Here is a 13,788-nt window from a genome sequence, read left to right as displayed (position 1 = left end):
ATTGCTTTTGCTATTTGGGGTCTTTTGTGTTTCCATACAAATTGTGAAATTTTTTTTTCTAGTTCTGTAAAAAATGCTAGTGGTAGTTTGATAGGGATTGCATTGAATCTGTAGATTGCTTTGGGTAGTAGAGTCATTTTCACAATGTTGATTCTTCCAATCCAAGAACATGGTATATTTCTCCACCTATTTGTATCATCTTTAATTTCTTTCATCAGTGTCTTATAGTTTTCTGCATACAAGTTTTTTGTCTCCTTAGGTAGGTTTATTCCTAGATATTTTATTTTTTTTGTTGCAGTGGTAAATGGGAGTGTTTTCTTAATTTCACTCTCAGATTTTTCATCATTAGTGTATAAGAATGCCAGAGATTTCTGTGCATTAATTTTGTATCCTGCTACTTTACCAAATTCATTGATTAGCTCTAGTAGTTTTCTGGTAGCCTCCTTAGGATTCTCTATGTATAGTATCATGTCATCTGCAAACAGTGACAGCTTTACTTCTTCTTTTCCTATTTGGATTCCTTTTATTTCTTTTTCTTCTCTGATTGCTGTGGCTAGAACTTCCAAAACTATGTTGAATAAGAGTGGTGAGAGTGGGCAACCTTGTCTTGTTCCTGATCTTAGTGGAAATGGTATCAGTTTTTCACCATTGAGAACAATGCTGGCTGTGGGTTTGTCATATATGGCCTTTATTATGTTGAGGAAAGTTCCCTCTATGCCTACTTTCTGCAGGGTTTTTATCATAAATGGGTGTTGAATTTTGTCAAAAGCTTTCTCTGCATCTATTGAGATGATCATATGGTTTTTCTCCTTCAGTTTGTTGATATGGTGTATCACGTTGATTGATTTGCATATATTGAAGAATCCTTGCATTCCTGGGATAAACCCCACTTGATCATGGTGTATGATCCTTTTAATGTGCTGTTGGATTCTTAGAATGCCTAAAAGTTTAGATTGACCATACTAGAGTGTTGTCATGGATGTGGAAGAATTTGAACTCTTATACGCTGTTGACAGAAATGTAAAATGGTGCAGCCACTTTGGAAAATAATTTGGCGGTTTCTTAAAAAGTTAAGCACACACCTACCATATGATATTCCCACCCCACTCTTAGGTATTTACCCAAAAGAAACGAAAGTAGATGTTCATCTAAAGGTTTGTAAGCTTTATCTGTAAGAGCAAAATCTGGAAACAACCTAAAAGTCTGTCATTAGATGGATGGATAAATTGGTGAATGGACAAGCTGTGGTACATCCGTACCCTGGAGTACTACTCAGCAATAAAATGGGACAAACTACCAATACATGCAGCAACATAGGTGAATCTCAAAAGCATATGCTGTTAGCAAAGCTAGATTCTAAAGGCTGCATAATGAATGATACCATTTTTATATGATAGTTTGTAAACAGTAAAACCACTGGGACAGGAAACAGACCAGTGGTTGCTTGCAAATCGAGGAGAAATAATTGATTACAAAGGAGCACATGGGAACTTTTGGGGTAATGGAAATACCTTGATTGTGGGGCTGAGTACACAACTGTGTAAGTTGGTCAAAATTCATAGAACTATACGTCTATAGGATGGGAATTATACTGTATGTAAATTGTACCTTAGTGAACCTGACTTTGAAAATAAAATCACTTTTCCCCAGGGTCTTGCTTTGGAGATACACTTCAATTCCTACTTCAGTGGAAGAGTCGGGAAAGAAAGAGAAAGGAAAGAGCATCTCTCTGCTGTGCTTGGAGGGTTTGCAGAAAATATTCAGTGCCGTGCAACAGTTCTACCAGCCCAAGATTCATCAGTTTCTCAGGGCTCTGGGTGGGCTTTTCAGTTTTGATAAATTGGCTCTATGTGAGTTTGTCTTTCTTATCCAAATCTCTTGATTCTAGTTGTTAACCTACCAGAGGACACCTGAGAAGTCCTAATGTTGCTAAGGAGTGACATCTAGTGGATTCAGAATTGGCACTTACTGGATTACATTTATCCATAAACAGTGACTGGAAAATGGAATATAGTATTAAGAAATTGCAGAATGTTAGGAATATAATTAAATCTGCCTCCAGACTTTTTTGGCCTCCTAAAATTTTAGTATGAAAAGGTAAAAGCCCAAGCCCATTTCAAAGAAGATAGAGTTCTTTTCCTTTCCTAGATGCCACAGATAAGGAGGAAGAAGAGGTGGAAGTCAGTGTCACTCAAAGAGCAGCATTCCAGATTCGGCAGTTTCAGGTGAGAAGCCTGGGAAACTGCAGTACTTTGTGAGGGTCCTTGGAAAGGGACTGTTAGCAGGGCCAGCTGGTGAGAATGGGCAGACAGTGAGCAAGTAGAACAGAAATTTCTTCTGGGTCATCATTCAAGCAACAAGACAAAGCTCTTAGCCTGAGAGATAATGCATTTAAAGGATTCTAGGAAGGATGTGTATTTAAGCCACCCCAACCTGCAGGAGTCACTGCCTCTAAGAATCACTGTTTGAGCTGATAAAAAGAGATAGCCAGGAGCCCATTAATGCATGCAAATGTAATTTGGCTTTGTCTGTCAGATTGCATAAAGACTGGACAGTGAAGCCTATTAGTTTTTTTTTTTTTTTTAATTTATTTATTTATTTATTTATGGCTGTGTTGGGTCTTCTTTGCTGCCCACGGGCTTTTTCTCGTTGCGGAGCACGGGGGCTACTCTTCGTCACGGTGCACAGGCCTCTCATTGTGGTGGCTTCTCTTTGCTGCGGAGCGTGGGCTTTAGGTGTGCAGGCTTCAGTAGTTGTGGCTTTCAGGCTCTAGAGCACAGGCTCAGTAGTTGTGGCTCACGGGCCTAGCTGCTCCGTGGCATGTGGGATCTTCCTGGACCAGGGCTCGAACCCGTGTGCCCTGCGTTGGCAGGCGGACTCCTAACCACTGCGCCACCAGGGAAGTCCCTCCTATTAGATCTTTTATCACAGAGGATTTCTTTAAAAAATAATTTTAAAGTTCCTATTATATGCCAGGGACTGTTCCAGGTGCTGAAGATATAGCAAGGGATAAAAGAGACAAAACCCTACCCTCACAGAGCTTACATTGTAGTGGGAAGAGACTAACAGACAAAATACAGTGTTTCAGGTGGTGAGAGAGAAACAGAGAAAAGGAAAACAGGGAAGGTGTATAGGGAATAACCAGCATTGGGGCGTGGTCTAGCCCTGAGGTCAGTGGATGGGCTTCAGGGAGTTGCGAACCACCCAAAACTGGGTGCACGAGAATTCCCTGGTGGTGCAATGGATAGGACTCAGTGCTTTCACTGCCATGGGCCCGGGTTCAATCCCTGGTCAAAGAACTAAGATCCCGCAAGTTGTGTGGTGTGGCCAAAACAGAGAAAAAAAAACTGGGTGCACAGTTCATTCCTGATGTACATTAGGCAGGGGGTTGGAGAAAGAGTCCATAGTTCTCAAGAGAACACTTAGACTTACGATCAGAAACAGGGTAGGAAACCACCTATTCAATCCAGGTTTATTTTCAGCTTTATCCTCTTGGATTTTTGGTGTTTTTGAGTCCTTTCTGTCCCAGCCTTAGGAATCTCCGGGTAGATGTCTCTTCTCCCTGCTAGTAACATGTCTGCTAATGTTTCTGTGTATACTTTTCCTTTCTCAGAGGTCCTTGTTGAATATACTTAGCAGCCAAGAAGAAGACTTTAATAGCAAAGAAGCCCTCCTCCTCGTCACTGTTCTCTCCAACTTGTCCAAGCTACTGGAGCCCTCCTCCACTCAGGTATGAGTACCACTCACTCACTCCCACTTAGCATCCCTCAGAAGGCAAGGAGTATTACGTCTTAAAGTATATATCTAAATGTCTGCTTGAAATCTGGCTTATTTAAAATAATATATTCAATTATGCTTCTGAATTAATATAAGATCTGTAAGATATACCTTTCACTACATAGTGTTTCTACCATGTTATAATTATAATTACTGCTTTTGTTTGTTTGGCCCCTGTCAAGGGTAAACAGTAAGCACTACAGAAAAAAATCTTGTTTATCTGTGGAGTTCAGCCTTCTTAACGTGGGTTTTTCCCCACTCTTGGTGTTTTCTCTTCTTTTCTGAAATGAAAGTATGTTAATTATCAAGAAGGTAGCTGACATTCAGCAGTTAACTTTGTCATCAAGGTTAGCTGGTACTGAGTTTGGGGGAGATTCAACATAAGGTGATAAGTCAGAAAGCATGATCATAGTCCTAAAACAGAATCAGTTCTGCCAAGATAGGTTTTAGGTATACGTGTATGGGTCTGCACACATACACGAAGAATGTATGTACCCACATGAGCATTCACACATATAGAATAAGAGAAGTGCCACATTTTGTGGGTCTGTTCCATTCAGCAGTGATTTCCCTAGAGGATGATAAAGAGAGTCCTTGAGAGCCTAGGGCTGTGTGGTTCTACCACAACTCCTTCCTGATCTGTGAGGAGACAAGTTGGAGTGCTGAGAAGCAAGCCTCCTTGTGTAAGGCCTTGCTTTAGGAAGAGCTAGCCAGACCATAGCCCTGTGTGTTATGGTGTTTGAGCACTGAAAAGCAGACTTGATTTTCCCGTTGTCCTAGTTCCAGGTAGCCCAAAGAAAATCCCTTTTTTACTTATGTCATCCTAGACCAAAACAACGCATCTGCACTTTACTTTCAGCTTCATTCTTTCATATTGCTACTTTTGGTGCAAGGAGCCCAGGATTAGGAAAGAAACACGGACAGAGAATTGGAACATGGTGATATCTGAGGGAAAATAAATAGATTAGGAAAGGCTAATATAAACAGGAAATTTTTTAAATTTAATTTTCATCACGCACTCCCTCGTAACTTCAGGCAGTCTGTTTAAAATTTGTTAATTTAGTTTTGAATGGGTAATAAAGTTCTATGATTTGAAAACCAGAAATTATAAAAAGATTTACAGGAAATGGTCTCCTTTCTATCCATGTCCTCCATCTGTTCAGTTCTTCTTCTCCCCCGATAAGTAAATATCTTCTTTTAGTTTCTTATGTAAAGAGTTTTTTATTCCTGTACAGCAATATGAATATAGATTCTTATTCCTGACCCTACCCTCTTCACACAAAAGCTTGTTCAGCATCCTGCTTTATTTATTTGTTGCATTTAATACTGTATTCTGAAATCAGTATTCTACAGTAATCACTGTATTCTGGAAACTCTTTTTATTTCAGTTCGCAGAGAACTTTCAGTTAGCCTCTAAATTGATCTTTTTTCCCCAACAGATCAAAAACTAGATTCTTAATCATCGTTTTACTCTTAGGTATCACTGCATTTCAGAGCCTTTGTGGCTGAAAGCCTATCCCAAACAACTGCTGAAGCAGAAAGCTGAGTGTGTATCTAGCAACATAGGACCTACTATCCCAAGACCTTAAGCTTCCCCGAACTCTGTTTTCTTCCCTCTTTTCTTTTTCTTTCTTCTTCTTTTTTTTTTTTTTTTTAAATCCCTCCTCCCTTTTAACCTTCTGTGGCCTCTTGGCTCCTAATAGCTAATTCGACTCTCACTATGGCCAGGATCTTACTCTGCTGCACCTCTGTTAGCTTACTATCCTTAAAGATATCTCAAATGCAGAGAGTGTGGGGCATGGGAAGAGGAAAAAGGGTACTTTAGCCCTAGACCGTGGTGGTAGGGGCAGAGGAAGCTCAAAGGGTAAGAGCCCAGACCCCAGGACCTTTGGCCCTTAATGAGGGCATTGAGAATTGAGTCATATGCTATATTTGAGAAAAGTATCAATAAGTCTTTTCATAACTTTGGACTTATTTTTATGCTATTTTTAGTAGATTACCACTTTAGATCCAGGCACGTGTTTTAGCAGGTGATTTGCTTAGACTTGGAAAGGTCTAGGGCTCTTTTAGTCTGACAACACCTAGGTCTGTCTTTTGGCACGTTTCTGTAATATCTGAATGATCTCTAGTTTGTGCAGATGTTATCCTGGACAACTGAGATTTGCAAGGAAAACAGCTGGGGTAAGTTTCCTAACATGTGTCCTTTTAGGCTTTATATAAAATCATCACCACCAAACAACATTTAGAAAATTACACATTCACCAGAGTGGCCAAAATGAAAAAACCACACACAATACCAGTACCAAGTGTTGGTAAAAATATAGAGCAGTTGAAACTCTCATTCACTGCTGCTGGAGCTGTAAGTTGGTATAACCACTCTGGAAAACTGTTTAGCAATATCTAACTACTAAAATTAAACATATGCTTATGATCCGAGCAGTTCCACTCCCAGCAAAAATAGGTGGAAGAATTCTCACAGCAGCACTATTCTGATAGGCAAAATCGAACCCAGACATTCATCAGCAGTAGAATGGATCAAGGGATTGTGCTGTATACACACAGTGGAATACTGTAATGAGAATGAACAAACTCCACTGATACACAACATGGAGGAATCTCACACACATAACATTCAACAAAAGACAACAGACACAAAAAAGAATACTTACTGTACGATTCCATTTAGATAAAGTTCAAAATCAGACAAAACTGGATTACAGTTACAAGGCAGAATAACAGTTTTCTTGGTGGGGGGAGGAGGCGGTTCTGGGGTGCTGGTAGTGTTCTATTTCTTGACCTGTGTGCTAGTTATGCAGTGATAGTGACTAATAATGGGAAACATCTCCCTTGTTTGGACTCGTGGATAGAAGTGCACCTTTGTGGGAGAGCTGCCTTGATTGGAGTGTGTGCAGCACAGGGATATTGTGCCTGAAACATGACGAGCTACATGTTCCAGTTAGGCACCCCACACCCCCCAAAGGACTGACTTGGATTATAACTTACCTTTTCTTTCCTTCCTACTCCTAGAGGATGCCTCATTTTGCAAGGGCTTGATGAATTTGCTCTTCAGCCTCCATGTTTTGTGTAAGAGTCCTGTGACCCTGCTGCGTGACTTGTCCCAGGATATCCATGGACATCTTGGAGACATAGACCAGGTATCATAGTGAGCCTTTAATACAACACCCTGAGTTGGGGATAGAGGCCAGGGGAACAGCCTTATCATTATATCTCACATCTCTTTCCTTCCCCAGGATGTAGAAGTGGAGAAAACAAACCACTTTGCAATGGTGAATTTGAGAACAGCTGCCCCTACTGTCTGTGTAAGTGTTGATCCCTGACCCTTTGGAAATAGCCTTGTCGTACCTTCCATTTTATTCCCTGTGAAGAGTGAATTATAGTGGCTTGCGTCCTGGGGCCTGTAACCCACCCGCAGGTGGCCATGGTTATCATATTATACCAGCAGCTGTGTGCAATGAGCCATGCCAGGCATTCTTTTCTTTCACAGTTACTTCTTCTGAGTCAGGCTGAGAGGGTCCTAGAAGAAGTGGACTGGCTAATCACCAAGCTTAAGGGACAAGTGAGCCAAGAAATCATACCAGGTAAGTTAACTAAAATCTGAATTGGAGGACTGCATAAAAGCAGATGCCCTGAGCTCTGTTGGTCTGTGCTAGATTTCCAAAGTAATGAAGGAAGTAGAAGGTAGTGTGCCTTATGACAGCATGATTATTAATGTATTCTGCATGATGAATTAAATACATGCTCATTTTACCTACAGACTTCCTAGTTAATGATGTTTCATCGATTTCTAAATCTCTTTCACTTGAACTAGAAAATAAGTCCAGTTGGGTTTGAATATGCCAGTTTCCTTTCCTTTCAGAAGAAGCCTCTTCTCAGGCAACCCTACCAAATCATCCCATTGAGAAAGCCATCATCATACAATTGGGAACTCTGCTTACATTTTTCCACGAGCTGGTGCAGACAGCCCTGCCATCAGGCAGCTGTGTGGACACCTTATTAAAGGACCTTTGCAAAATGTATACCATTCTTACAGCGCTTGTCAGATATGTGAGTATTGGAGAGACAATCACTACTATCATTCTGTCCCACCCAGCCAGGACATTACCCCCTGCTGCAGAATGCCCCTGTGCAGAGAGCTCTTGCCTACATCTTTGCAAGTGATGGTTTGATCAGTAGGTGGCAGCCGTCTCCACAGGCCTGGAAATAACAGTTGAGGCATAATTCTAAATCTGTTTTTAGAGGCCCTTGTTTCTTTTGCATATGAGTATGTAGCACCTGATGGAGAGTAAATGCCTCTTCAAACACCTTCTAAGACTCAGTCTAAACTATAGCTATAGAACTTAATCTGATTCCACTTGCACAAAAAATTAGACTATTTCAGACCAGTCTGGGCACTGAAAAGGTGTTTGTTCCTTTAACAAGTGGGTGTTAAATGCCTCACAGGTCAGGTACTAGGGTAGGAAATAAGTTTATTTTTAAAAAATAAAAGGCATAACTTGCCCTGGGTTTAAGTTAATGCTTCTTATCTGTTAACAAGAAACTCTTTTTGTACTTGCAATATTTTGATTCTTAGCAGACATTCAGAGAGTGATAAGAACTAGGTAATTTAGTTCTGATTCTAGCAACGACCCACATTAAATACTTAGAAAGGCGCAGACAACCCAAGAAGGATGGTAGACCACCTCACACCATGTATCCAAACAGCAGTGTGGCCATTTCTGAGAAGGTGCAGCTCTGGCTACAAGGTATGGCTACTAAGCTTCTGTGGTAGAAATAATGAGAATCTCTAATCTTTATTGGCTTTTTCTAAAGCAAAAACAGCAAAGTCATTGGTTTTCTAGATGCAGGGACTACCAGCCTGAAGGATTTTTAAAGCAATAAACGGAACAAGTTAGAAACAGAAACCCTTTATTGCCTGCTGTCTGGGAAGCTTTGGAGCTTAGAGGAGGGGAAAAAGGAAGCCTTGAGTCTAGGATTCTCCATGAATATGGTAGCTTATTTTTTTTTTCCCTCTCCAGTCAGAGCAATAAGTCATACTCCATTTGCTCACTGAGTCACTACCTGTAGTTTCATGGGACATTTATATAGGAGGGCATGCTAAATCTTGGAATCTTTTGTTAGTATCTCCAGGTGTGTCAGCACTCCAGAGGAATTCCAAAAAATATGGAAAAGCTGGTGAGTTGAGAATGCCTTTCCTAGGAATGGGGAAAGCATCTTATTCCTACAGTTACATTGATTTCCTTCTCCTTTGCTGCAGGTGAAGCTGTCAGGTTCGCATCTGACCCCACTATGCTATTCTTTCATTTCTTACATACAGGTAAGTGATTCAGAGTCTGTACCAAAAATGCATCTTCAAGTAAGAAAGGACTCCTTATATTCCCAGGGGACCGCTAGGTCACCTGAGCTAAGCGTATGTAAAGTTGCTTCCCTACTTACAGTAAGCCAAAGGTGCCCATATGAGAACAAGCCAAGGTTTGAAGTCTTTACAGCAAGGAAATCTTTATATTAAAAAAAAAAAAGTTTGATTTAGAGAGAGAAGGCATTTGATGTGTGGGCACTTGGAGCAGGGGAGAAACAAACATGCTTGGGCTCAGTGACTTGGTTTATTTCTGGGTGATTCCAAGTCCATGCCTTTGGGCATCCTTTGGGAATGTAAGCAAAGTAGCGGCATAGTGAGAATGAATGAGGTGATGCATGGAAAGTGCTTAACCCAACACCAGGCAAGTGTTCTCTAATGTTAGCTGTTCTAATAAACTGAACGTGGCCTTACAGCATCATTTCCCAAGCTGAACTCTACAGAACGTTCTGCCAAATAGTAATATTAGGTGTTAAAAACACCAAGAACAGGACTTCCCCGGTAGCGCAGTGGTTAAGAATCTGCCTGCCAATGCAGGGGACATGGGTTCGAGCCCTGGTCCAGGAAGATCCCACATGCCACGGAGCAACTAAGCCCGTGTGCCACAACTACTGAACTTGCACTCTAGAGCTCACAAGCCACAACTACTGAGTGTGCGTGCCACAACTACTGAAGCCCGCACGCCTAGAGCCCGTGCTCCGCAACAAGAGAAGCCACTGCAATAAGAAGCCTGCACACTGCAACAAGGAGTAGCCCCCACTTGCCGCAAGTAGAGAAAGCCCGTGTGCAGCAACAAAGACCCAACGCAGCCAAATAAATAAATAGGTGAATAAATAATTAATTTTTTAAAAAATTAAAAAAAAAAAAAAAAAAGAACAGCTAGTTAAGAGGCCAAGCTGAGACTTGAACCCAAGTACTTTGACTCTACAACAGGGGTCAGCAAACATTTTCTGCAAAAGGCCAGATGGTAAATGCTTTTAGGTTTTGAAGACCATACAGTCAACTGTCACGACTAAACTGCCATTGTAGCATAAAAGCAGCCATAATCAATACACAAATGAATGAGCTTGGCTGTGTTTAATAAAACTTTTATTTTGAAAAACAAGCAGTGGGCCTCTGGGTTGTAGTTGGTTACCCCTTGCTCTAGAATCATACTTGGTACTCATTGACATGTAAAATGTTGGGAGGTTTTGGGTTTTGTGTTTGACCCCATTCTCAAGCTCTTCTGTTTATCACCAGGCACCTTCTAGACTATCTTTTTTTCTACATTACACAAAAACCAGTTTATGTATTCCCTGGATATTTCCCTTCTCGATTCATATTTGACTTAAAGCCTTACTTGACAAGTCAGCTGATCCACAGGCAAACATTTTTCTCTTTGTGAGATGTGCTTAATGAGTGACCTTGGGCAAGAGCCCATGGTTCCACTAACTCCAGCTTCTATCTAGAAATCTGGATTGCATTTGCCACATCTTTCAGAGAGCTGTTTATTCTCTTATAGCCCCTTTCTTTTTCTCATAGCCTTGTATCTCAATGGGAAGAAAGCAGTGAAAGCCATTGCTCCAAAACCCTTAGCATCCTGCTCAGAACTGTATACCTTTAAAAGATGCTTCTCTTCCAGCTACAATTTTAGTCCTACCTGAATCAGCAGAAATGGGCAGTAGATGGGGTTGATTTAGGGAGTTCCAGCAAGGTCCCATGTTGGGTACAACTTTTAGGAAGATGGCTCACTTCCCATTTGGTCCACATGAGTTCTATCTATGGCTGCTACTCTGCGCCTCCCTTAAAAAGTCTTCACCCTCTACCCTGCCTCGCAGGGCCAAAAGCAAGTTTCTTCATACCAGCATCTCTGGGATCCCTACATTTTCTTATTTTCCAGAACATGCCAGGTGGACCCAGCCTCCTGCCTTTCACATAGCTCCAGTAGTATAATTTGTCTCCATTTGCAGGTCTCTGTTTTTAATTCTTTTCCTTGTCACATGGAACGTGGTAATGTTCCATTCCTGGAGGGCACAGAACTCCCCTTCAGGTAAAAGGTTCCTGTTTGTGTACCTCACAGTTGTGTGGTCTCTCCTGACTCATGTCTCAATTCTCTTCTGCCTTATCAGAATCCTGTTCTTCTTGGTTCCCTTTCTTATTGGTTCTTCCTTTTTCCAGGAGCTCTTTATTCTCTGATTATGTACAACATTAGGGAAATAAGTGTTCCTGTGACCTTTAAACCCTTCTGGAGCATGTAACCACTTGTCATGTAAGATACATTGCTCTGGGAACAGCTTCTCCAGCTTCCTCTTCTTTATGCAACCCTTTTAGCTAACTTCCCAGTTGGGAAACACCTATTCCTACTTAACCATGACAGTCCTTTTGTGCCTCACTAGTCCCTTGGCTGCCCTGCTATAGTAGTGGTTGGTCCTGCCCTCACTTCCATGTGCTAGATGCATCCAAGAGCAAGATGGTAAACCTCCGAACAAAAAATAGAAAAATATCTGAGGATTATAAAGCATCCCAGAATGCTTCCCACCTTCCAGCATCTGCTGCAGGATAATCTCTTCACCCAGACTTGGTCCCCCTAAGAGTTCCCCCATACTCCACTGTAATCATCATACTAGAAATTTACCACTAGCCTGCTAGCTCTACAGAATAATCTTCAGGAATGACAGAATTTGTTTCTATTTCTTTAGAACAAGAAGAGTAAGAGCCCAAAACATACAGGAGAAAAGAAAAAGGAGAAAACTGCTGCTGGGCCCACAGCCATGGTAAGCTGCTGACAGTGATCAAGATGTGGTTGCTGGGACTTCCCTGCGGGTCCAGTGGTTAGGACTCTGAGCTTCCACTGCAGGGGGCACGGGTTTGATCCCTGGTCAGGGAGCTGGGATCCTGCATGCCACGCAGCACGGCCAAAAAAAAAAAGAAAAAATGTGGTTGCTGATGAACCTTGAAAATATTAAGTGAAAGAAGCCAGTCAGAAAAAGACTACATATGAGTCCATTTATATGAAATGTCCAGAAAAGGCAAATCTAAAAAGACAGATTAGTGGTTACCTAGAACTGGGGAGTGGGGGGAAGGGGGGTGATGGAGAAACTGGGAAGGTGCCTGCTAAAATGGGTGTAGGATTTCGGGGGGTTGGTGAAAATGTTCTAAAATTGATTATGGTGATGGTTATACAACTCTGTGAATACACAAAAACACACTGAACTGTACAATGTAAATGGGTAAATTGTATGGTATATGAATTATATCTCAGTAAAGCTGGGGTGGTGGGGGATGTTTGTGTATGGCTCCTTCTCAGCTCATGGACTTTATGTTCAGATGGAACATCTTTTTCCTCTGAACCAAAAAACATACTTGATTCAGGAAGTACCAGAAAATCTTGAGCTCTTTCTTTAAAAATAGAAATAGCTTAGGATAACCATTGTGAAGGAACTTGTTTTAGGAAAAGTTAGTGAGTGCAAAGGGTGCTCCCTAAAGGATGTGAAAGAGTTGGAGAGGGTGCAGGGAAGTGGATTCTCTAGTGCACTGCTGGCAAAGGTGAGAATTCAGTACTCTCTCACGGGGGCAGTGTGGCAATAACTGCTCAGTTTTAGACCTATACATTCACACACACACACTTTACTGCAACAATTCCATTTTTAGGATATGGAAATTGTAAAGGCCTATGTATAGAATAGTCCTAGCAATGTTGTAAAGTAAAAGTGAAATATTGGGAAAACTAAGATACCCACTAATAAAGGACTGGCTAAATGGGTTTATAATACATTTATACTGTAGAATACTATGCAGACATGAAAAAAATACAAATCTAAATGTTCAGGTATAGGATTCTCTCCCAAGATAATGTTAAAAAGAAAAAAAAAAAAGATGAGAACAATGTCCTCATTTGTAGTTTTAAAAAAAATATATAGAAACATGTCTATATACATAAGAAACATGGAAGGATCTACAAGTTACAATTCACGTTGAAGAGAAAGAGATATATTAATACCAGCAATGAAAACTCATATGTAGACTAGAGAGAGGAAATAGAGGTAGTGTAGAGTGGGCTCTTTGTTACAAGAATATCAAGTCAGGCAACCAACTATCTACAAATGGTCCATCCCTCAGCCAGTTTCTAGATAACAAATATTTAGGAATTACAAATAGGAGGATTCCAAAAAAAAACAAAAAACAAAACATGTAAGGGCTTCCCTGGTGGCGCAGTGGTTGAGAGTCCGCCTGTCGATGCGATGCAGGGTACGCGGGTTCGTGCCCCGGTCCGGGAAGATCCCACGTGCCGCGGAGCGGCTGGGCCCGTGAGCCATGGCCGCTGGGCCTGCGCATCCGGAGCCTGTGCTCCGCAACGGGGGAGGCTGCAGCAGTGAGAGGCCCGCGTACCACAAAAAAAAAAAAACAAATAGGAGGATTCATTGCAATCTCCATTAGCATTTAGGTCCTTTGCTGAGTGAACTGTTAAAAAAATCTTAATTACTGGTATATAAGTAAAACTGCATTTGATTGGAAGACTGACTAGCTTTCTCCCAAAGCCATGAGCAGTTCTGCTACAGACAGCTTCAGAGGACCTCAAGAACCCTTGAAGGGACTTCCCTGGTGGCACAGTGGTTAAGAATCCGCCTGCCAACGCAGGGGACATAGGTTCGAGCCCT

The 13,788-nt window shown here is 41.4% G+C and overlaps 1 protein-coding gene across 9 annotated transcripts in view; it reads left to right on the top strand.

The window, feature by feature from the left end:
• The window catches only part of FANCI (FA complementation group I), an 82,995-nt gene that overhangs the window by 67,374 nt on the left and 1,833 nt on the right, over window positions 1–13,788 (top strand). The window contains exons 25-36 of one of the 9 annotated variants that reach the window (XM_024117252.3): window positions 1,651–1,817; window positions 2,149–2,225; window positions 3,614–3,730; window positions 5,907–5,958; window positions 6,805–6,932; window positions 7,029–7,097; window positions 7,283–7,376; window positions 7,655–7,842; window positions 8,442–8,540; window positions 8,917–8,970; window positions 9,053–9,112; window positions 11,830–11,904. In XM_024117252.3, coding sequence (XP_023973020.1) covers window positions 1,651–1,817; window positions 2,149–2,225; window positions 3,614–3,730; window positions 5,907–5,958; window positions 6,805–6,932; window positions 7,029–7,097; window positions 7,283–7,376; window positions 7,655–7,842; window positions 8,442–8,540; window positions 8,917–8,970; window positions 9,053–9,112; window positions 11,830–11,904 — 1,180 coding nt within the window. Of the gene's footprint in view, window positions 1–1,650; window positions 1,851–2,148; window positions 2,226–3,613; window positions 3,731–5,906; window positions 5,959–6,804; window positions 6,933–7,028; window positions 7,098–7,282; window positions 7,377–7,654; window positions 7,843–8,368; window positions 8,541–8,916; window positions 8,971–9,052; window positions 9,113–11,829; window positions 11,905–13,788 lie in introns of those variants that run through there. The other 8 variants (XM_024117251.3, XM_024117250.3, XM_007113508.4 and 5 more) reach the window with 8 other exon arrangements.

The sequence above is a fragment of the Physeter macrocephalus genome, chromosome 11 (genome assembly GCF_002837175.3).
Source record: "Physeter macrocephalus isolate SW-GA chromosome 11, ASM283717v5, whole genome shotgun sequence".
Classification (NCBI taxonomy): Eukaryota; Metazoa; Chordata; class Mammalia; order Artiodactyla; family Physeteridae; genus Physeter; species Physeter macrocephalus.
Note: the sequence above shows the minus strand (reverse complement) of the source record. Positions and strands in the feature narration are given on the sequence as shown.